The sequence below is a fragment of the Equus przewalskii genome, chromosome 5 (genome assembly GCF_037783145.1).
Source record: "Equus przewalskii isolate Varuska chromosome 5, EquPr2, whole genome shotgun sequence".
Lineage (NCBI taxonomy): Eukaryota > Metazoa > Chordata > Mammalia > Perissodactyla > Equidae > Equus > Equus przewalskii.
In genome coordinates, this window is record NC_091835.1 from 64,080,290 (window position 1) to 64,102,630 (window position 22,341).

The 22,341-nt window shown below is 35.3% G+C and overlaps 1 protein-coding gene across 6 annotated transcripts in view; it reads right to left on the minus strand.

Moving 5' to 3' along the window:
• Window positions 1–22,341, minus strand: part of NELL2 (neural EGFL like 2) — a 362,958-nt gene that overhangs the window by 224,425 nt on the left and 116,192 nt on the right. For all 6 annotated transcript variants that reach the window (XM_070621103.1, XM_008519672.2, XM_070621102.1 and 3 more), the window contains 2 exons: window positions 1,363–1,536; window positions 1,177–1,273 (listed from right to left, as the gene is read on the minus strand). In XM_070621103.1, the coding sequence (XP_070477204.1) occupies window positions 1,177–1,273; window positions 1,363–1,536 (271 nt within the window). The remainder of the gene's footprint in view (window positions 1–1,176; window positions 1,274–1,362; window positions 1,537–22,341) is intronic.

The following is a 22,341-nucleotide window of genomic DNA, read 5'->3' on the forward strand; positions in this document are numbered from 1 at the left end:
AATTTACAACCTCTGGAGTAGCATACATAACAGATGTGTGAGAAGGATTCTGAGGCCACATCTGGGCTCCATAGGAAAGACCACCATGATTAAATAGAGGAGACCGGGCACTCATAGCACAAATTTGCCATCCCTTACATGGGAAAAGAGCATTGATTTTTCAGGATTCACAAGCATAGGATCAATTCCCCATGGCTGCCTTTGGGCACGTTACTTAACCTCTCCAAGCAGGTTTATGCTTATGTAAAAGAGAGATAAAAGGATAAAAGACCCTGCATCAAGGCCAGCAAGATCAGGATTCAACGGAATAACATATTGAAAGCACCTGGTTTTCAGGTAACAGTTTAAGTTTTTAAACTGTCTTCCTAGGATTACAGACCATGCTTAGAACACCACGTTAAAATCATCAGTACCTACTCTACCTAGAAATCTACGAGTTGGACACATGACCTATCATTCTTCTCTTTAACAACCACTTGCCAAGTCACTTCTGTATTACAGGCACTGTCACAGTCACTGGGAGAAAAATGATTCCACTACGGACTTGCAGTCAAGCAATGTTCTGGACTTTATCTCTTCATCCTTAGAATATAGAAAGTTAAACGGGATGTCTTTTAGATCCTCTATAATGATAAAATTCTATGGAGAGTATCACTAAGTAGATACTAAAGAAAAAGATATAAATTATGACTGCTTTCTAGTTTTGATAGATTTGTGCATACATATGTATTCTTTCTTACTTTCTGGAGTTCAAGGAGACTATGAATAACAAATATTGAAAAGTTTTCAATCCTCTATTATTAACATCCCTATAAAAGTATCATCAAAGGTTATATATCAATGGTGGAGAATTTATTTTAATATTAACATTTTAAATTTTTATTACTTTGAATGCCTAATTGCAAGAATGATATGCTAACTGCCCTGATTGCAGCCTTGCGATCATCTCTGTACTGTCTCAAGATCAACCTCATTCAGGAAAAAAGAGAAAATAGTGTCGGCCAGCTAAATAAATCACCAATGTAAAAAAAAAAAATAGAAAGGGACACAAATAGAAAAAAAACTACAGAAGCAAATTCTTTTGTTTCACAACATGAAAAGCAAAATGTGCTTTTCCAAACTCATTAGAAAGTATTTACATTTAGACTTCATGATCAGAATTTAGTCAAAAGATACCTTAAAATATCCATGCGCATTATTTCTCTGTCCCAGCCAAAATGTTGTGCCCAGAGGCAAGTCTGTGGAGGGCTTTTCCACCACTCTTTCATATATTCTGCGAAAAAGGAACATCAGATAAGTGAGGTGAGTTGACAGTCATTTCTTGGAATCTTCCATTTCTTGAACTGAGAACATTTCACTTACTTATTGCAGTCAACGTGTAAAATCAAATGGGAGGCACTGATGGCTAGGGAGAGCTTGTGCCACTTGTCATCAGCCAAAATGTAAGGAAACACTTCTGTATGAGGGTGGTGGCTGCTTGAGCGGTAATGCAGCCTCACTTCATTCCGATGGCCACTGCTTTCCAGTTCCAGGTACCTGCACAGAGAAGAAGAGCTAGATGAGGTCCATGGAAAATAAAGTTCAAAAATTATTGACACAACTTCTCTCTCCAGAAAGATGGAGTAGATATGTTTTCCCCATTCTTCTCACTAAGTACTGCTAGACACCATATTATAAAACAAACATAAGAAGAGCCTGAACAACGAAGAAAAAAGAGAAAACCAGCGACAGATCTCGGGACCCAAGGAACAACACAGTGTTGAGTTTCCTGGGTTTTATTTTTGCCTCATATATCCCAGTCTTGAAGCTGAAGAAGCCAGAAACCTGGAAATATCAACGGATACAAATTTAAAAAGTCCCACAGAAGCCTGCTCTCTCTAGCCAAAGTACCAGAAAAGAGGAAGCCTAGCAAGACAAAAACTTTTAGAGAATAACCTCTCTATTCCAGCCAAACACCACAGAAAAAGACTGTGGCCCCATCCCCAACCATGCCAGCAAAGGTTAAGTGGGGAGCCTAGATTTCCACCTTCTTGAAGCAGAAATGAGGTACCCAACACCTCTGCTAGAGTGGTGACAGAGAGTACCAAGCAGAGAGCCAAGCTGGACAGTAATGAAGCCCCCCCCCCCCATGTCATCAGCAGAGATCACAGGAGGAGGAGCCTACATTTCCACTCCATCTCACAGTAACAAACACACTGCCCACTCCCCACTGGGATGGTGTCAGAGGAGGGCCAGTAGAGAGTCAGGACTTTCACTATCATTCAGCAGTAATGAGACCATCCCTAGCACAGTGTCAGCAGAGACCATGTAGGGAGTTGGAACTTCCACCCCTACCCAGAAATAATAGGAGCTCCCCCACAATTCTCAATAGAAGACAAGTAGGGAGCCTCTTTCACCTGGAAGTAACAAGACGGCACCCATCTATCCGCTGCCAGATCAGTGTCACAGAAAACTAGCTAAAACAGGGAGTTTAAAAAAGATCCAAGTCTCAGAACATGAAACAAAAATGTCCAGGTTTCAATCAAAAATCACATCATACCAAGAACCAAAAAGATCTCAAATTTAATGAAAAAAAATAACCAAAAGTTATCAACACCAAGACATTAGAGATGTTAATATTACCCATCAAAGATTTTAAAGAAGCATTGATAAAAGCAAGCAATTACTAATATGTTTGAACATGCTTGAAAGAAATGAAAAAAATAGACTAAGAACCAAGTAAATATATACAAAAGAAACAAATGGAAGTTTTAGAACTGAAAAATACAATAACTGAAATAAAAACCTCAAAGGATGAGCTAAATAGTAGAATAGAGGGACCAACAAAAGAATCAGCTAACTGAAAGATAGAACAAAAATTATCCAATCTAAAAAACCCAGAGAAAATAGACTGAAAAGAAAATGAACAGTCTCAGAGACCTGTGAGATTTTAACCGAAGGTCTAACATTTGTATACTTAGAGTCTATAAAAGAGGAGAAAGAGGGGAACTGAAAAAGGACTTGCAGAAATAATGGCTGAAAACGTCCCAAATTTGATGAGACATAAACTCACACATTCAAGAATCTAAGCAAACTCCAAACAAGATAAATTCAAAGAAATACTCTTCGTAATTAAACTTCTAAAAAACTAACAACAAAGAAAAAAATATTGAATGTAGTCAGAAAAAATTGACACCTTACGTAAAGGGAAAAACAATTAGAATGACAGTGGATTCCTCAGCAGAAACAATGGAAGCCAAAAGGAAATAGCACAATATTTTTCATGTGATGAAAGAAAAAGCTGTCAGCTCAGAATCCTATGCCCAGCAAAAATATCCTTCAGAAATGAAAAAGAAATCAAGATATTCTCAAAAGAAGGAAAATTAAGATAATTTGAATTAAGTGTCCAACTCAGATATACTATGTTTAAGGTTTCTATTCAGCCTAATGAACACTCAAAGGGGCATGTAGGGAGAACAACCAGGTCTACAAGTCTGAGGTGGGGAGAGGTCCATAAAGGATACAGGAATTTGGGAGTCAAAGGCATACAGACTGTATCGAAAGCCATGGAGGCATAGGGATTACCTAAGCAATTATTATAGATGAAAGAAGACTGATCTAACATCTTGAGGAAGAACCAGCAAAGGAAACCAATAAGTGTGACTAGTGAGATTAGAGGAAAGTGATGTCCCAAAGGCCTAGTGATGAAGAAGATCTCTCAAGAAAGAGGGAGGAATCAACTGTGTCAAATGCCACTAATAGGTCACGTAAGAGGAAGACTTAACCTCTGCATTTAGCAAAACAGAGGTGTTTGGTGACCCTAAAGCTATTTCAGAAAACCTTATAGGGAAGAATTCCGCATGAAGTAGGCTCAAGAGACAATGGGCAGAGAGAAATAAGGGACAAGTACAGACATTTTGGAGAAATGGGAAGGTAGCTGCTGAAACACATGTTGTCGAGGGAAGTTTGACTTTAGTTGGTAAGAAATACTACACGTTTGAAATAGTGAAAATCTGATAAAATACCAACTCTCCACTCATAGAGGAATTATGATACATCCGTATTCTGGAACAACATGCTGCTTTACAAAAGAATGAGATTCTGACACAAAACTATGCCAACAATGTTTACTATTAAGTAAACAAACAAAAAACTCTGTAGAATCCGATTTTATTTGACAAAACTGTGTGTGTGTGTGTGTGTGTGTTTGTGCGTGTGTATGTATCTCTTTAGAGAAAAAAAGATCAAGAAGGATACATACCAAGATGCTAACAGCAGTTACATCAGAGGAGTACAATTAGGGGGAAAGAATGTGAAGAAGCTTCTCATGTTTTTTCATATCCTTGAATTTTCTTCATTAATCATGTATTACTTCTTTAACGTAATATATAGTAAAAATTTTATTTTAAGATAAAAAACTAAGTAGTCGAGAATACAAATCATGTTTAGAACTTATTAAGAATAAGTAAAACACCACTTATTTGGTGTTTGATCCAGAAGACACAACTACAGAATCTTTTCTATATTATCATTTAACAGGTATTCACTATTGAATCAATCCAACAAGCGAATTTGATAATGATAAAGAAGTGTTTGCATTTAAAAAAAATGTCAGCAAACATACTGCCCAATTGCTATATACCTGTCAGTTCCTAACACATCAAGGCGAGGACCCTATTGTTGCTGTCGGGTCTCCTCCTCTAGCTGTTATTAGAAATGTCACCTGTATTGAATTCCTAAACTTGAGGTACTAAAACGAATCTTTAATAACAATGAGGCTGACACTATGCCCTACAAACAAGAACAACCCTTCAGAAGTTAAATATTTCACCAAAAGTTACATTTTCATTAGCATTATTCACTCAGCTTTTTTTTTTTATTAATGTTATGATAGATTACAACCTTGTGAGATTTCAGTTGTACATTTTTGTTAGTCATGTTGTGGGTACACCACCTCCCCCTCTGTGCCCTCCCCCCACCCCCCCTTTTCCCTGGTAACCACCGATCAGATCTCCTTATCAATATACTAACTTCCACCTATGAGTGGAGTCATATAGAGTTCGTCTTTCTCTGACTGGCTTATTTCGCTTAACATAATACCCTCGAGGTCCATCCACGTTGTTGTGAATGGGCCAATTTTGTCATTTTTTATGGCTGAGTAGTATTCCATTGATTCACTCAGCTTTTTAAAAAATGAAATAGATATGTAATACACAAAAAAAATCAATGAAGAAAAAATAATCATGTAAAACACTTAAAACTGTGCCAAGCACATGGTTAGTATTCACTAAATTTAGCTCACATTAAAAGAAGGGAAAACAGGTTGAAAGGAGTTGATCCATATCTTCAACATCAGTCACTACTAAGATGTACAAAATCGTATGAAGAAAAATTACAGGAAAATATGATTATTGCATACTTATAAGTTAAAAAGGATTTATAATGAACATTGGGCCTATTTTAATGAATCATTTTTCTAATAGCAATCATATTTACTTCCAGAACTCCACTGTCTCCTCTAGGTGATGTCTCAGTGGGAGGCAGGCCTGGTTCCTTCCCTTTTCCCCCACTGCATCCCCCACACCCAGGCTCAGCAGAGCAGAGTGGTTAAACATCCAAGTCCTAAGGCCTGGCTGCCAGGTTCACATCCGGGTACCCCTCCTGGCAGTGGTGAGCTATTTTTCCAATCTGTGCCTCATCTGGTTACTCAACTACAAAATGGGGTATGAAATATAGTTGCCTCAAAGGACTTCTGTGAGGATTTGAATGAGTTCATTTAAGAAAGCACTCGGAACATTACTCAGCACATACAAGACACTGAGTAAAGATAGTACATGTTAGCTACGTTTTTCATTTCAAAAAGTGAAGAGGTCAAATCCTCCCTCCTTCTCATGGTACAGCCAGGGGCAGGCCCACGACATACCCTAGCAATCTGATACTCTTCCTTCAGAGTGGAATCTTGATGGAGCACAGTAAGGAACGGAGGGAGGAGGGAGCTGCTTTGTGCTAGGGCAGCAGCATCCTGGTCAGCTATGTTAAGGTCACTCGGTATCTTGCTTCCTGCTTACTGACCCAGCAGGGCGCCTTCAGCTATTGCCTGTTCCAAATTCCAGTGCCCCAGCCTCCCATCAGTTCCGTAAGCTGCCCTCCCACCCACCACCTCCAAAGTCACCCTTCAACCAAGAACCTTAATTAACTGATACACTACATTTTTGTGACCACGGGGAAAACATACAACTGGAATAAAATCTATCAACATTTTTAAAAGCAATTGTTTGAGTGAATATAAACGGATTTAAGATTAGGCTTCAGAGAAATAGGCAACAGTGGACGAGACATCATTCATTTTAACAACCTCCTTCATAACTCAAGATCAAAGGATAAAAATAAGGTCATGTCTCATGTGACAAAAAGGTTACACACCACATGAAATGAGAATTTTTCTGCTGCCTTAAATTAAACCTAAATAGAAAAATGACTAGATCATCTCAGTACATTAAGCTACAACCCAGTTGTAAATTAGCCACCTGAAGAAAAGCCACATGCACTTCTAGTGCCAAACGTAGCACTGATGTAGCTCACGGATGGCACAGCTGTAAACAAGTCCAATGCACCAGCTGTGGAACTGACAGCCCAGCTGAGCCTCTCACTCCTACCTATGACCCAACCTCTCATGCCTCAGTTTCCTCATCTATAAAATGAGGAATCAGTGTGATAATCCATGTAAAGCAGGACGTCTGACACACAGTAAGCACTCAGTCAATGGTAACTATTTTTATTATTTGTCAATAATCCTAATTAGGCATCATGTATAAAGTCCAGCTTCTTATACCAATTCTGAGAATAACTATCAATTTGAATACATTTTTTAAGTGAAAGAATACAGAAACCAGCAGACAGAAGTTAGAGGCAAAAACAGGAGATTAATCCACTCTTACAGAAACTAGCTGACAGCACTGGTCTTATGGGGGCACTGGCATATCCAATAAAATATGCAAAGTGAAGTCCAGCAGTAGGGCTAAAATTATTGTGAGTTAGGCGACTTTGTTCATTTATCAGAGAAAACTGACTGTTTCACCTTGCCTCTTCCAATGATTCCTCAGATGTTGAGGGAGATGGCAGCGTGAGGAGAAAAAGGTGTATTTTTTAGCATTCCTCATTAGAATCATATTGATTCTATTTTTATTTTTTTGCTTTTAGTGGTATTTGGTCACCAGCGAGGCAGTATAACGCAGCAATTTAAAAGAGCTTACAGTCTTAATCCTGTCTCCATAGGTCACTAACTGGACAAGTTAAAAATCTTCCCCAAGCCTCGGTTTCCTCCCCTATCAAATAGAGATAATACGAGTTGTAAAAGTAACCTTACATGATTGTTTTAAGAACTTAATGAAATGAAAGTTGTAAGTGCATACGTTGCAGAGTTCCTGATAGAATAAGCACTCCATAAACACCATGATTATGACTTATATTTCCCATGATATATTTATGCATGCTATTGAAACAGCAAATTTTCAGAGTGGATTTTAACTTAAGCATGAATATCAGACAGAAATTTATGAGAAAATACCCAAATAACAATGCCTGAATCTCATCTATGATATTCCCATCAAATGGTCATCCAGTTTGTTTGAATTCATCCAGTGTCCAACAATTCATGACTCTGAAGCCAATCATTTCATTTTTAGAAAACAAATACCTTCCTTGTATTAAATCATAAAGGGAAAGGTGTATTTTTAAAACGATGATTGATTATTAATTTATTACAGCAAATATTTACTATGGGCACTGAGAATACGGCAATGAACAAGGCCAAATAACACTGACACTTAGAGATCCTCAATAATAAACACAATATTAAGTGAAAATTAAGTTTAGCCATTTCAAAACTAATAAGAATAATATTATAAAAGTCTTGCTGCAAGAAAGGAAGGCAGCTAGATTGGAGAGGTTAACAAAGTTTCTTCATGAATAATACAGCTGGGAGCCAAAATCCTTCACCAAGGGGAAAGATCAGTAGCAAATGGAATTAATTCATGATTGAAGCCCTGGCATTGAACATGATGGCTTGAAAAACAACCTCTCCGTCTTACTACCCTACATAACTGAGTTTACAATAAAATAAAAAGAAAAAACGGCCACTCATGAAATAGAGATAATTTATTACTATTAATGATGAGGACAGCAAGATAGAAAAAAATTCTAAGAAACAACACTTTGAGCTATGATCGTGGAGGGGAAGAAGATTTAGTGGCACTGTGTATATTTTTAAAATATCAATCTGAGAAAGGTCTTACACAAGGATGAAGAAAGAACAGATATGGTAAAGCTCTGATAATAAGTGAGTACTCCACCACAAAAGGGTATCCACCGGAGTGAAGGACTTGAAATAAGTCGTTGGATAAAGGGTAGTATCCGCTTAATGCTGGACCCTCTCAAACCTCAACTCACTTAGTTGTGACTGAGACCAACCAGGTGGAAATTAGAGAAAGACTGGAGAGAAAGAATTCAAAGTGGCAGACTCGAGGAAGATGAGTCTTCACTATTTTACCAAGAATGAACGCAAGAGCATACTGTCACAATGTGGAGGAAGACCCACCCGGGAATATGGACTACCGTGACGATCTGAAAATGCACATACGCAAGTGTGTTGAAAATCTAGCTTACAGATCTTACGAGGAGTTCACAGATTCTGTGAAGTCTGTTCATGGACTCCAAGCCAAGTATTCCTCCCTTACAGGAAAACCAAGCAGAAAATGGCTACTTGTGAAAGATTTGACAACGTGGTTTTATATATGTATATAATTTTTCTGATATAAAATAATAGGTTATAATTAGACAAAAATTCAGAAAATACACAAAACATGAAGAAGAAAATTAATATTACCAAATGGTCCTGCTGGCAAAAGATGACCAATATTAACATTTTTGCACGCATCTTTTGCAGTCCTTTTCATTTAACCATACACTGTGAACATCTTTCCACGTCAATAAAAGTAAAGCCACATCCTTTTACATGGGAGCATGGCAGTTCATGGTATAGCCATACCGTAATTTATTTAATATCCAATTTCCTAGTACTGTTTCCAGTTTTTCATTCTTAATAAAAATGTTTCAATATATGTTTCTTTGTGCACTTGCACAATTACTTTCTTGGAATAAATTAGTAGAAAAGAAATTTCTGATTCAAATGGCATACATATTAAAAAGCAATTTGTTATATTCATTCATTCACTCACTTTTTTATTCATTCAATATTTTTTGAATGCCACTTTGTTCTAGGCTCTGTTCTAGGTTCTGGGAATACAGAAGCGAACCACAGAGATAAAAATGCCAGCCCTCATTGAATTTATATTAAAATAAAGTAAATAAGTCAAATGTATCAAATAAGTTACACAGTGATAAAATCTATGAAGAAAATTAAAGTAGGGAAGGAGGATAAGTACGGTAAGGTGATATTTAAAATAGGCTGTTCAGGAAAAGCCTAATTGAAAAAGTGACATCTAGTGAAACTCTGAAGGACAGCAATGACCCTGAGGCAGGAGCCTGCCTGGCAAGTTCCAGGAATATCACTGAAGCCTGTGTGGCTAGAGTGGAATGAGGAAGGGGCAGAATAGCAGGAAATTAGGTCAAAAAGCTCTCAAAAGGCAGGGAGTCAGATCATTCAGAGCCTTATCGTCTAACAGGATGACTTTAGCTGCCGTAGGTAGAAATCCATGAGAGGGTTTTTTGAATTGAGTTTTAATATGATCAACTAGACTGCAGTGTCAGAAATAGAGTATAGGGAGGGTGGGAGGTTGCAAAAGCTAATGCAAGGAGATGAGTTTGAATGTTATTGCTAGGGGTGGCTTGGACCAGGGAAGGTGGTGAAAAGGGTCCAACTCTGGAGATGTTTTGAAGAGGGCAATAAAGATTTCCTTAAGATTAAAAGTACAGTGTGAGACAAACAGAAATCAAGAAACATTTCAAGGTTGCTAGCCTGAGAAACTGGAAGAAAGCACTTGCCATTTACTGAGATAGGGAAGACTAAATGAAGAGCAAGTTTGAGGAAGGGGATGATGAGTTTGATGTTTGATATTCCAATTAAACGTCCAAGTGAAGATGCAGGTGAGCTGTCAGATATACAAGCATGGACTCCAAGGACAAAGATCAGGATAAGAGAAAAAACTAGGAAGTCACTGTTTCACAGAGATGGGATTTAAAGTTTTTAGACAGGATGGGATCACCCAGGACTGAATGGATGTAGAGAAGAAGTCTGAGCATCAAAGCTTAGAGCAGCCCTCCATTCAGATGTCAGGGGTGTGAGGAAGAAGGGGCCAGGTGACTGAGGAGTAAAACCAGAAGAGAGTGAGCTGTGAAAGCCAAGCACAGAAAGTGTTTGGAAGGAGGGAATAACCAAAGTCCAATAGGATGAGGACTCATAATTGAAGAACGGGTTTAGGAACATGGACATCAGTGGTGACTTTGACAAGTGCATTATCAGGGAAGCAGAGACAGCCAAAGCCTCACCAGAATGGGTTCAATAAAGAGTGAGAACAGAGGAAATGGAGACCCCTAAAGGGAAACAGAGAAGGAGCAGGAGCTGAACAGGGAAGTGAGGTCAATCGAGTGTTTTAGATGTGTAGATGTGGGGGTTTTTGCTTTGTTTTTAAGACTACAAATACCATAGCATATTTATAAGCTTATGGAAATACCAAATAGAGAGGAGAGAAAGTAATGATGCAAAAGCAAGAGTGAATTCCCAGAGCAATATCCTTGAGAAAGGATGCAACTTAATACGCAGCTGGAGTAGCTCACCTTTGCTAGGGTCATGGACACTAAACCTAAGTCAAAGGAGAGGAAAAAAAGAAAATACATCAGCGGAGATGCAGATGGGTTGGTGTGAGAAGTGGGAGGAGCTTGTGGAAGGAGACAAAGTTATCTGCCAAGTGAGCACGAGGCAGGAGGTGTCAGAAGCGCAGGGAAAGAGGAAAGGTATAATAGAGGCATGCAGCAGAGTGAGAGAGTGAATGGACCAGGAAACTACGGCAGCATTAAGGGCACTTTTGAAGTGCATATTGATGCAATTAAAGTGAGGTCAGCATGGTTCTGGACTCCTCCACAGCCAAGTTCAGCTGTAAGAGTACAACTGAGGCAGAGATGGAGTTGACAAGATTTTGGTTTTGCTGAGCAAGTACTAAGTAAAAGAGGACAAGGGAGATGACCATCTCTATATGAGAGAGATTCTAAAGTTGGACTGTGATTTAAACTGAAAAAAACAAAAATGAGTACATGTACGTGGATGAGAAACAGCAAAAAGATGGTAGTTACCAGATTGTAGGTTCTATGCAAATGTAGGAAATCATATTGCCAAATTCATCACTAGAGTCGTTGTATGGCAACAGGATAACAAATGACTCGTTTACCCACACATTTCATCAATAATGGCTATTGCGGCTGTTCCATGAAATATGTGTGTATATATACACACACATTCCTATATATTACTGTATATTCCTGCATCCACCCATCTCACTAAAGCTTCATATTAATTATAACACAGCTTTTCAGTTATTCTTGCAGGTTAATTATTAGACAATTTTAACAACTGCAAATATTTAGTTTAGAATATTTATATTCATATAACTATAAGAAGCCCTACTTGGTCCTGGTATTTTATTCTTTTAATATACTTCTGGCATTCATTTGTTACTATTTTAATAAGAATGTTGGCATCTGTACTCCTACGTAAGAGTGTCTTATAGTGTGTGTGTGTGTGTGTGTGTGTGTGTGTGTTCCATCCTCAGATTTCAGAATCAGGATTAAGAGAGACTTGAGCAGTGAACTGAGTAGATCTTTTCTTTTCCACACTCTGGAACAAATTACATTGCCTAAGTATTATCTGTTCCCTAAAGGTCTGAAAAACTCACATAAAAAATAATAAAAAAGTCAGAGTCTGGTGACTTCAGGGTGAAAGGATGAAAGGATCTAATTCTTTGACAAATTTTTTTATTCCTTCTATTATTACTAGTAATTAGGTTTTCTACATTATTTTTGAGTTGTTCTATTTGTGTTTTCACAGAAAATCATTCATTACATGCAAATTTTCTAATCTGTTAGCATAAGGTTGTATGTTAGTATTATTTTATATATTTTAATCTCCTCTCTATGACTCCCTCTTTTCAATTACATTATTGTTTATTTGTGCATTCTCTCCCTTGTCTTAATTAAACTTGTTCATTGAATTGACTTTTTAAAAGAACCATCTCTTGGTTATCCTTTCTAAATCATCAATGTTTTGCATTCATCTCATTAACACTTTTATTTTTCTATTCACAATTCTTGAATTTAGAATTTAATTTATTTCACCTCTATCTTTATTGTTTATTGTTAAAGAGGATGAATATGGTTTTGGCAGCACCCCATTGGTAGTTATAAGTAATTTTCTTATGTTAAGTTATAAGAATTAAGTTTTATGTTTTATCACTTGGTTTTATTTTTAGATTGCTTAGTTATTAACATTTTATTTTATTGCATTACAGCTAAAGACATACTCTCCAGAAAGTTGTAAGTAGGGAAAGCTTTTGAGAAGTGCATGTGTTCTAGTACATAAACACTTTGTGTGTATACTACACAGAAGTTTTTTAAATGTGTATTTCTATTTCTAAGCTTCAAATTTCTATATATATATGCATTAAATCATATTGATCATTGTTTTATCCTGATCCTGTAATTATATTCATTTCTATCTATTAGATGTATCAAATTCTAGTAGAGTTTTATTAAATCTCCCACTACAGTTACAGCTTTCCACATTTCTCCTTCAGTTTCAATCTTCTTTGATTTATATTTTGGTTTTATATTGCTCTTCTTAACGTAATTTTGTTTTATATTGTTTTATCAATGTAAAATAACCTACTTGCCACTTAATGAATTTTACCTTGAATTATTTGTCTGATATTAACATTGCCACTCCTACTTTCTTTTTATTTTAATTTGCTTCATCTATTTTTTTCCGTTATTTAAATTCTCTTTTTTAGATGTGATCCTTGTAAGTAGTTTAAACTTGAATTATATCTTTTCAATCCAATGTAAGAATATGTCTTTTCACAAGAAAATCAAATTTTCTGTAAGAATTATTAACATATTTGCCTTATTCTCACTGTGATAGCTTATGTTTTCTCATTTTTATTTCTTATTTTCTTTCCTTTCTTTTATTTTGTTGTTGGTCAAGTTGTTTTCTTCCTCTAGCTTCAAGAATGTAAGTAAATCCATAAACACCTCCAAAACAATGATAGAAATGTATGGTATACTTTTATTTCTCCTTTGTTCCCATGCTTCATATTTTGTTCAAATAATCTTGACTATTATATTTGCACCATATATCTCTTCTGTTTTTAAAATTATTTCTTTAAATTTCTCTCAGCTGAAAAGTTAATTTGATATCGACTACATTCTCACACCCAGAAGCAGAATTAAGCTAGAAATCAATAATAAAAAAGATGAGAGAATCCTCAAAAGTTTTAAAATTAAGCAATAAACTTTTAAGTAATCCATGGGTCAAAAAAGTCACAACATAATTGGAAAATATTTTGACCTGAATTACAATTTAAAAAAATAAAACATCAAAATCTGATGCACATAAAGTTATGCTGAGGGAAATTTATAGCCATAAACGTATATATTAGAAAAGAAGAAAGGGTGAAAATCAATGATTTAAGCATTCATCTCAGGAATGTGAAGAAAGAAAAACAACTTCAACCTAAAAAAGTAAAAGGAAAGAATAATAAATACACAGAGATAAAGCAATGATAAAGAAATTAGTGGGGGAAAAAAAGGCTAAAAAGTGGTCTTTCAAATGACTAATAAAACTGGCAAGCCCTTAGCAGGACTGATCAAGGAAAAAAGAGACAGAAAGGATCAATATAAAGAATGAAAAAGGATATTACTATAGATTCCACAGATACTGAAAAAAAATTAGAGGATAGAATGAAAAACCTTATCCTGATAAATTTGAAACTTTATTTAAAATGGGCAATTCCTTGAAAACTATACAACTCCTTGAAAACCACACAAGAACAAATAGAAAAATCTGAGTAATTCACATTCCTTGAAAAATATACAATTCCTGGAACAGTGACAAACATAACAATAAATAGAAAATTTGAGTAATTTCTATATGTATTTAAAATTTACATTTTATTTATTGTATTTACATTTGAATGTGTAATTAAAACCTTCCCACAAACATTACTCCAGTCTCAGATGGATAGATCAGCGAATTCTTTTAAATATTTTAAGGAAAAAGTAACATCAAGCTTTGACAAATTCTTCCAGAGATTATCAAAAAAGAGAACACAGCCTAACACACTTTATGAGGCAAAAACCTGACAAGTACATTACAAGAAGGGAAAACTACAAATCAATTTATTTCATAAGAATGATGGAAAAGTCCTAAACAAACATTAGCAAATATGTTCTAGTGATGTATACAAAGAATAATACATCATAACTAAGTGGAATTTATATCAGAAATTTAAAGTTGGTTTAACATTTGAAAAACATTCAATGTAATTCACTACATATTAACAAAATAAAGGAGAAAAATTTAAAGTCCAGCAGTTGCAGAAAATGCATTTGATAAAAATCAACATACATTCAATATATTTTTCAAAAATTCTGAGGAATAAAAGTGAAGTTCCTTTATATGAGATGGAGAATCTACAAATAAATAACAATAACTATGACAAACATCATACTTAATGGTGGAATATCAAAAGCTTTCCCCAGGTGATTGGGAAGATAAAGACATCAGCCAGCACACCCATATTGAATTGTGGCTGCTACCCAGTGCAATAAGACAGAAAAAAGTAGTAAAGGTATGAGAATTGGAAAGAAAGAAATATCACTGTTATTGGGAGTCAACATTATAATGAGTAGTAAGTGAATTAATGAATAAATGAATAATAAGGAATTATAAATTAATTTAACAAAGTCACTGGATAAAATATCAATGTGCAAAACTCAACTGTATTGCTAACAAATATAAAATGAAATTTAAAATGATGTCAATTAAAATAACATCAAAACATCACATACCCAGGAATAGATTTAACAGAAAATGTGGCATAATCTACAAAACATACTATGAAATGTTACTGAGACAAATTAAAGAATCTCTAATAGAAACACGTGAATCATCCCCAATTTATGCATAGATTTAATGAGATCCCAACCAAAAACCAAGCTGATTCTAAAATTGCAAGAAAATGTCAAAAATGCAAGTACATTACAGATAATCTTAAAGAAGAAGAAACTTGGAGGACTTACACTATCATATCTAAAATTATTATAAAACCACAGTAGTTAAAACTGTGCAATATTGGTACATAAGTAAGAATAGGTATTAATGGAATCAAATAGATAGTTGAGAAAAAGGCCCATACAAATAGGATCAGCTGATTATAGCAAAGATGACTTTGCAATGTTAGGAGAAAATAATGGTTCTTTCAAAAAATTGGGGAGCATTAATTGGATATCCATGTAGGAAAAAAATAAAGATCTTTGCAATGACTTCCAGCTCATATCTACCCGCTATGAGTATAGGCTATGTACAATACCATAAGATCCCCATTTCATGAAAATTCAAGGCATAGATTTGGAGGCTGCATTCATTCCACTCCACTCCTGATGGCTTCCCCAAAGCTATGCTGTTGGAGCCAGCCCTTGCTCCAACGTGAAGGTGTTGATGATATTTGAAAGGAAAGAAGTATAATCCTTTGATAACTCTCCAAGTGGGCTTCTACTGAAGCGTGGTAGGTTGAGAAAGGGTCACTTGCACTCTTTTCTTCTTTCTAAAACTTTCTCAACTTACTATTATTCCTTTATAATCCATAACATCCTTCTAATTTCAGAAATGGTTGCACTTTCTTCTATAGAACTCAGATTAACATATTAGAGAGGCAAATTTGAAGATTTTAATCATTTCAATACTATAAGGACAAGCAGTTCTGTTTTGAAAGACTTTAAGGAGATGTTTGTGAGTGTGTTTAATATAGTTTCATACAGTTAAGTAATGAAATACATTTGATGCCAAGGGATTCATTAACTGAGGTATCACTCCATTTGAATTGAAAGATGAAACTCCTATCCAAGAGTTATTTTAAAAGACCTAAATAAAACATGAATTTCCTTCTCCACTGAGTCTGTATGCTATTCCACTTCTCTACAGAGAGCAAGTGGAGTGAACTATCTCTGGATCTGTGAAACCACCTGTGATGGGTGTTGGTGGTCAAGCAGAGGTAAAAAAGATATAGAAATTACATTTTATACATCAAATCCCCACAACACATCCACTTTGATATGAAAGAATCTAAAATATATAGACATAGATAGGTAGCCTACAGTCCAGAAAGGAGGAACGTGTTTATTGAGGAATCATTAAATTAGTTAATCATTTAGTATACAGTCATGGGCCGCATAACAATGTTTCAGTCAACAATAGACCACATACATGATGGCGGTCCCATAAGATTAGTACCATATAGGCTAGGTGTGTAATAGGCCACATCATCTGGGTTTGTGTAAGTACACTCTATGATGTTCACACAATGACGAAATCTTCTACAACACATTTCTCAGAACACATCCCCAACGTTAAATGATACATGACTATACAAGACACCATGTACTTAATTTTACTTTAAAATATGGTTAATGTGTCATTTTTTAATTTCTGAATTTGGGTACTTATGTCAAGCTCTGAAAAAATAAAATAAAATTCATCTTTTCTGGATGTAGTTTTACCTCTTAGAATGGTTTAAGTCAGTTCTTCCTGAAGGAAAGAACTTGGTAATCTCCTGAAATCCAACCTATATATAAATTAAATATTATTATGGTTTTAGATTAATTGAGATTTGTGTATGTATATATGTATGCATGTGCTCTCTGTGTGTGTGTGTGTGTGTATGTATTCCCAAAAGGATATACCAATGTTCTCTCCAATTTCCAGATACTTAAGTGACTTTAAAAGTATATTAAGATGTGTGAGAAATTGCACTACTTCAAAGAACAAACAACAAAACAATATTTTTTTGGAAGAAAATGATACTCCCAGGACGGTAACTTTTCATCTTCACCTTCACCTAAAAAATGATTCACGATGCTTTTAGAGATACATCCATCCAGAGTGACGAAGTGACTCCCACAGACCCTCGATGTCCTATGACTTCACGCAGTTTTTTATCTGGTTTCAAATCTTCCTCCAAAGTTAACAATTTGCTTTCCTAAGGTCCTAAAAATCGACAGAAATTCTGTAGGCCAAGAGAGGTTGGCCTGTGTGGGACTTTTCGGCAGCTTTATATGTAACATTCTGAAACCATGGGCAGACAATAAAGGAAAAGCACCGACGCGTGTAAGACAACTACAAGTTCTGGGCAGACTGTAGTTGAAAGAACAGAATTAGTCACAGGGGAGAGTAAACTGTCAATGCCGCAGCATCTGTTTTCTGACATGCTTCATGGGTCATCATGTCTCCCCTATTGTTCAGAATAAATAAGAACCAAGGAAGAAGGGAACAGGATTCATGGGTCACCCACTGAGACGACATTTTGCTGTTAGTGAACCTATTATCTATCCTAAGAGTTCGCAATTGAAATGGGTACAGAACACCTCTAAGTAGGGGAAATAGAACCAACCTGGCCCCTAATTCTACCTGTTAGGAAAATGCCAAAAAGGTAGGAATCTTATTTTTAAGTTTTAGCTTAAACTTCTTATGGAGAGAGAATTAGAAAAATTAAAAGACAAAACATTTCCCCAATCATGCAGACCATAACGGCTTTATTTATACTGCATCAGCTTCAATAGGCCATGATGATGCTGTTGAAATACAGAAGCAAATTGTAAGGAAGAAAATTTCTGGATAAAAATTTTTAGTATAACAAAAAAAGCCCAACAGAGAAAAAAATACATGATTGTTGTTTCAAAAGCAATAGAATGCAAGAGTGGTAACCCTGTCAATAGGGTTCTTGGGTTTTGAGGGAAGTAGAAAAGCCACGGTGTTGGCTCTAAAATAAGCAGATAGAGAGGGTGTCAAGATAATGGTTAGGAAAATGGGCTCTGGCACCAGGCAGAATGGTTCAAATTTTGATTCTGCCATATACTGTAACCTTGGACATGAGACTTAACCTCTCAGGGCCCCATTTCCTTATCTGTAAAACAGGGATAATAAGGGTACATACTTCCAAGATTGAGATGAGCATTTAATGAGACTAATCCATATAAGGTATTTAGAGGACTATCTGACACAGAGTAGGATCCTGATAAAGTGTTAATACTTACAATGCAGAGAAAACATTTCAATGCACCTAAGAAATCAGCCAGCTACCACAAAGCCTGATATTGGCAGATGCTCTGCACTTCTCATGCAGTCATTCCGCAAATATCTATTAGCCATCTATATAGCAGGCATTGTACCAGGCACAGAGCATACAGGGAAAAGGAGACAAAGTCCAGGCTTTCAAAGAGCTTCCTATTTCATCATTTTCCTGTAGTTACATTCTCCAGGATGATGATCTGATATAAACGCAGGCCTTTATTTTTCATGTCTACAATTCCTAGATTTCTGCCAAATCTTTATTTTACATCACCAGAAATTTTTATATTATTTTCGTATTTATTAGTTCACATTAGTCTACATTATTGAATCTACTTAGAAATACAGAGCTTAAAAATAAGCACATTTTTCTTCTTAATGTCATTGAACAAAACTCCTGCAGTAGACCTTGAATTTTGATAAGTTGAAGGTTGGAAAGATTTTGTCATGTATTTATTTCAGTTACTGGCTGATTGAAAACAATTAGATTTATTTTTTTAATGAAAACATGCATTTTTAACCTATTAGAAATGTCAAAAAGTGAAAACCCAGTAACTAGATGAAATGAAAGTTTGGAAAACCATAAACAAAACAGTCATAGCAGGCAAAATTCTTCTCTAATATCTCTTCTATAACTCTGATCTTGTTTTTATAAATATCTGATATATTAGTTCAATAAAGGCAATAGTGTATATAAAGCTATCAAGAGAAAGTTTTAAAAGCTAGGCAAATCACCTTTATGGAAATAAGATGTTATTTTCTCTGAATTCCATTCAGTACAAATGAATAATTTTTGTTAAAGAAAAATATAGTAGTTAATTTGAAGTTGCTTTACATACTGAATGCTGATACGCACTTAAAATAAGATGCAAAAAAGTCTGAGTTACTATTTTTGAGGAACATATTTTTATATAATATATATTCATTAAGTTTTTTATAATACTGGAAAATGAATTTGAGTTATAATGATTTTCAATTTTGTCATTTTATTCATGTCACTAAGAAGCAATAATAGCTGATACAGGTGAGCATGGTCAATGGATGTTAAGGAAAGGGGGGTAAAGGTTTGATGAGGAACAGATATCAGAATAAACTTAGAATATCTCCCTATAAAATACTAATTAAAATCAAAGGAGAAAAATAGTGGAGAACTTGGCAGATCATCAACTTCACCAGGTGATCAAGGTTAACATCACCAGCAGTAAAACAGAGTGAGACAGTGTGCCTCCAGATGTGGTGTACTGAGAAGAGTCGGCATCATTTCTGTGGTACTCCTAAGAAGAAGGCGTGGCCTGAGTGATGAGGAGACATCAGATGGACTCAGGGTGAGGGTGATCCTACAGAATCAAATGCCTATACTTCTAAGACCGTAAAAAATACCAAACAGGAAAAGACTGGAACTGCTCCAGATTGAAGGAGATTATAAAATACGACAAGCAAATACAACACGTGATCTTAGATAGAACCCTGGACCAAGAAGAAAAATGAGACATTGTTTAGACGGTTGATGAAATTTGAATGGGATCTGAAGACTGGATGATACTGTGGTATCAAGGTTGATTTCTTGATTGGAAGGTTGTATGTTGGCTATACGGGAGAGTGTCCTTGTTCTGAGAAAATACACACTAGAGTATTTAAAGGTGATGGAGCGTATTATCAGTAAAAGGTATATTGGACTAGAGAGGGTGATGGAGCAGATAAGCTAACAACATCACCAATTAGGAATCTGCTAAGAGGAGATTTGCACTGTTCTTGTGATTTTTCTGCAGGTTTAAAACTATTTCAAAAAAAATTATTATTTAAAAGCAAACGTTAACCTGGGAAAACTCTTGCATACATGAGTAACAATGAGTTGACATCCTTAACATACAAAGAATTCTTACAAATTATTTCTTTGTAGTTCACTCAAACTATCTATCTTACTTCTCTTTTGGTGCTGTTCAGGGCATTTTTACTGGCTAAATTAAATGGATTTAAGCCAAAATATTCAGTAACTCACGTATTTTGTGATACATTCAGCATCCCCAAGAATAATCAAACATAATTTTAACAATACCTAAAGTCTTAAATAACCAAAGGTTAAAGTACAAGGAAAGATAGCAGCATGTCAATCATCTCCTTCTTTCAAAATGTTCAATGGATAAAATTGCTGAAAAGAAGAGGCAAAGTATGAATGAATTTTATTCAGCTGTTATGAAATAGATCAATACACAGTTTCAATCACAAAAATCTAGACTCCTCTCCAAGATCAATGGAATTCAAGTGTATACAGCCGCAAAAGAAATAAAATTTCTTAAGTAATAGAGATAGTAAACTCCATTGTCAATAAAGACACCAAAATAATATTTTGTGTGGACTTTTTAAAAAGGTACATGCTTTACCATAACTAAAGAAAATTTTTTAAAAATTACAAATAAGCTGAATTCTATTTCCTGTCAATTGATAATAAACTGCAGAAAGATCATTAGAATTTTTAAATGAGCCCTTTGTAAAATGATTTTAAGGGACTGATCGAAGGCCTAAAGAGCATTTGAGAGGTTTCACACTGACATCAGAAGACTAAAAGGAGAAGAGTTTTAATGCCAAAGAATTAAAATATATTACAACAATCCCTCAACATTCATCTTGAAAAAGATCACTGAAATGTCAGTGCATATCAATGTATGGCAGATTAAAAAGAGAATTAAGTGAACTTTGATGGCACCTTGAAAATTTTCTTTTTATACTCTGAGTTCACCTGCCTCCCAAACACAAAAGAGAAAGTAATGTGGATATTATGGAAGATGTTCCTTTTGATACAAAACAGAATCCATTTTTCTGGTAATACTGTAACTTAAAAGTCTTTCACAAATTAAAAAATATAAGAGAAAAATCAAGATTCCACCTGAGTAACAGTAACCTATAAGGTTCCCAGGACTAAATCTAACAAAATATTTATATGCCCTTTATGGAGCTAAGTATAAAGAAGATAAAAGAAGAGATGAAAGAAGCTGGAGAGATAAGTCATATCCTTGGATTAAAGGAGTGAATATCAGAAAAATGTTAACTCAATGTATATTAACCTATAAATGTAATTCCAATACAAGTCCCAATGGGATATTTTTCATAGAACTCACCAAATTGATTCTAACGTTTATACCAAAGAATGAAATTTCAAACATAGCAAAAAATTCTGAACAGAAAGAACAAAGACCTCAACTATTAGACAGCAAGTCTTATACAACTAGAGCAATTGGAGTGGTGTGGTACTGCTGCACAGTCCCAAACAGATCAGTGGGACAGAAGACAGGGCTCAGACAACAGACCTCAGCCGTGATGGTGATTCAGCATTAATTTAGCATTCAGTATTTGGCACTGGTACATGTGGCGTTACAAATCTGCGAGAAAAGAATGCGTTGTTGGGGAAATGACATTGGGACCACCAGCTTCATGGGTTGGATATGACACCAGTTAATGGTACCCAGATCTAAGCTCAAGACATCAATTTCCTTTTCTTAGTAGGCAGGACAAAAAAGATCATTCATTGAATATAGTGGAGTAGACCAAGATGGAGTTAAATACAGATGTGGTATTGCCTCCTCTCCAGATCCCAATTAACAGATGAAAAGTCAACTAACAACTGTATTCGCATTAATGCCCATGTATGTAGCACCTGTTGGAGAGCAAATGTTGAGCTCAGATAACCTCTCCTGCACTATGAGTCCATTGACACGAACTCTTTAACACCCAAAGAAGGTTCAAGAACATCAAGAACAGATGAATTTTTTTCTTACTTCCCAACAATTGCCCAAAATCATGCTAAATTTTGTTTTATTTTATATATTAGACCATGAATTTTTTCATACAGAATATTTTAAATTTTCTTCTTTTTCTTGAATTTTCTAATTGGTTTTCTCTTTCCTTTTTAGGACGAGAAAATAACGTATTCTTTCTTCATATGTCATTAACACAATCTCACTCTGTGGAGATAAAAGTTATTGTTTTGACTGCATATAAATTAAGAAAATTTAGTA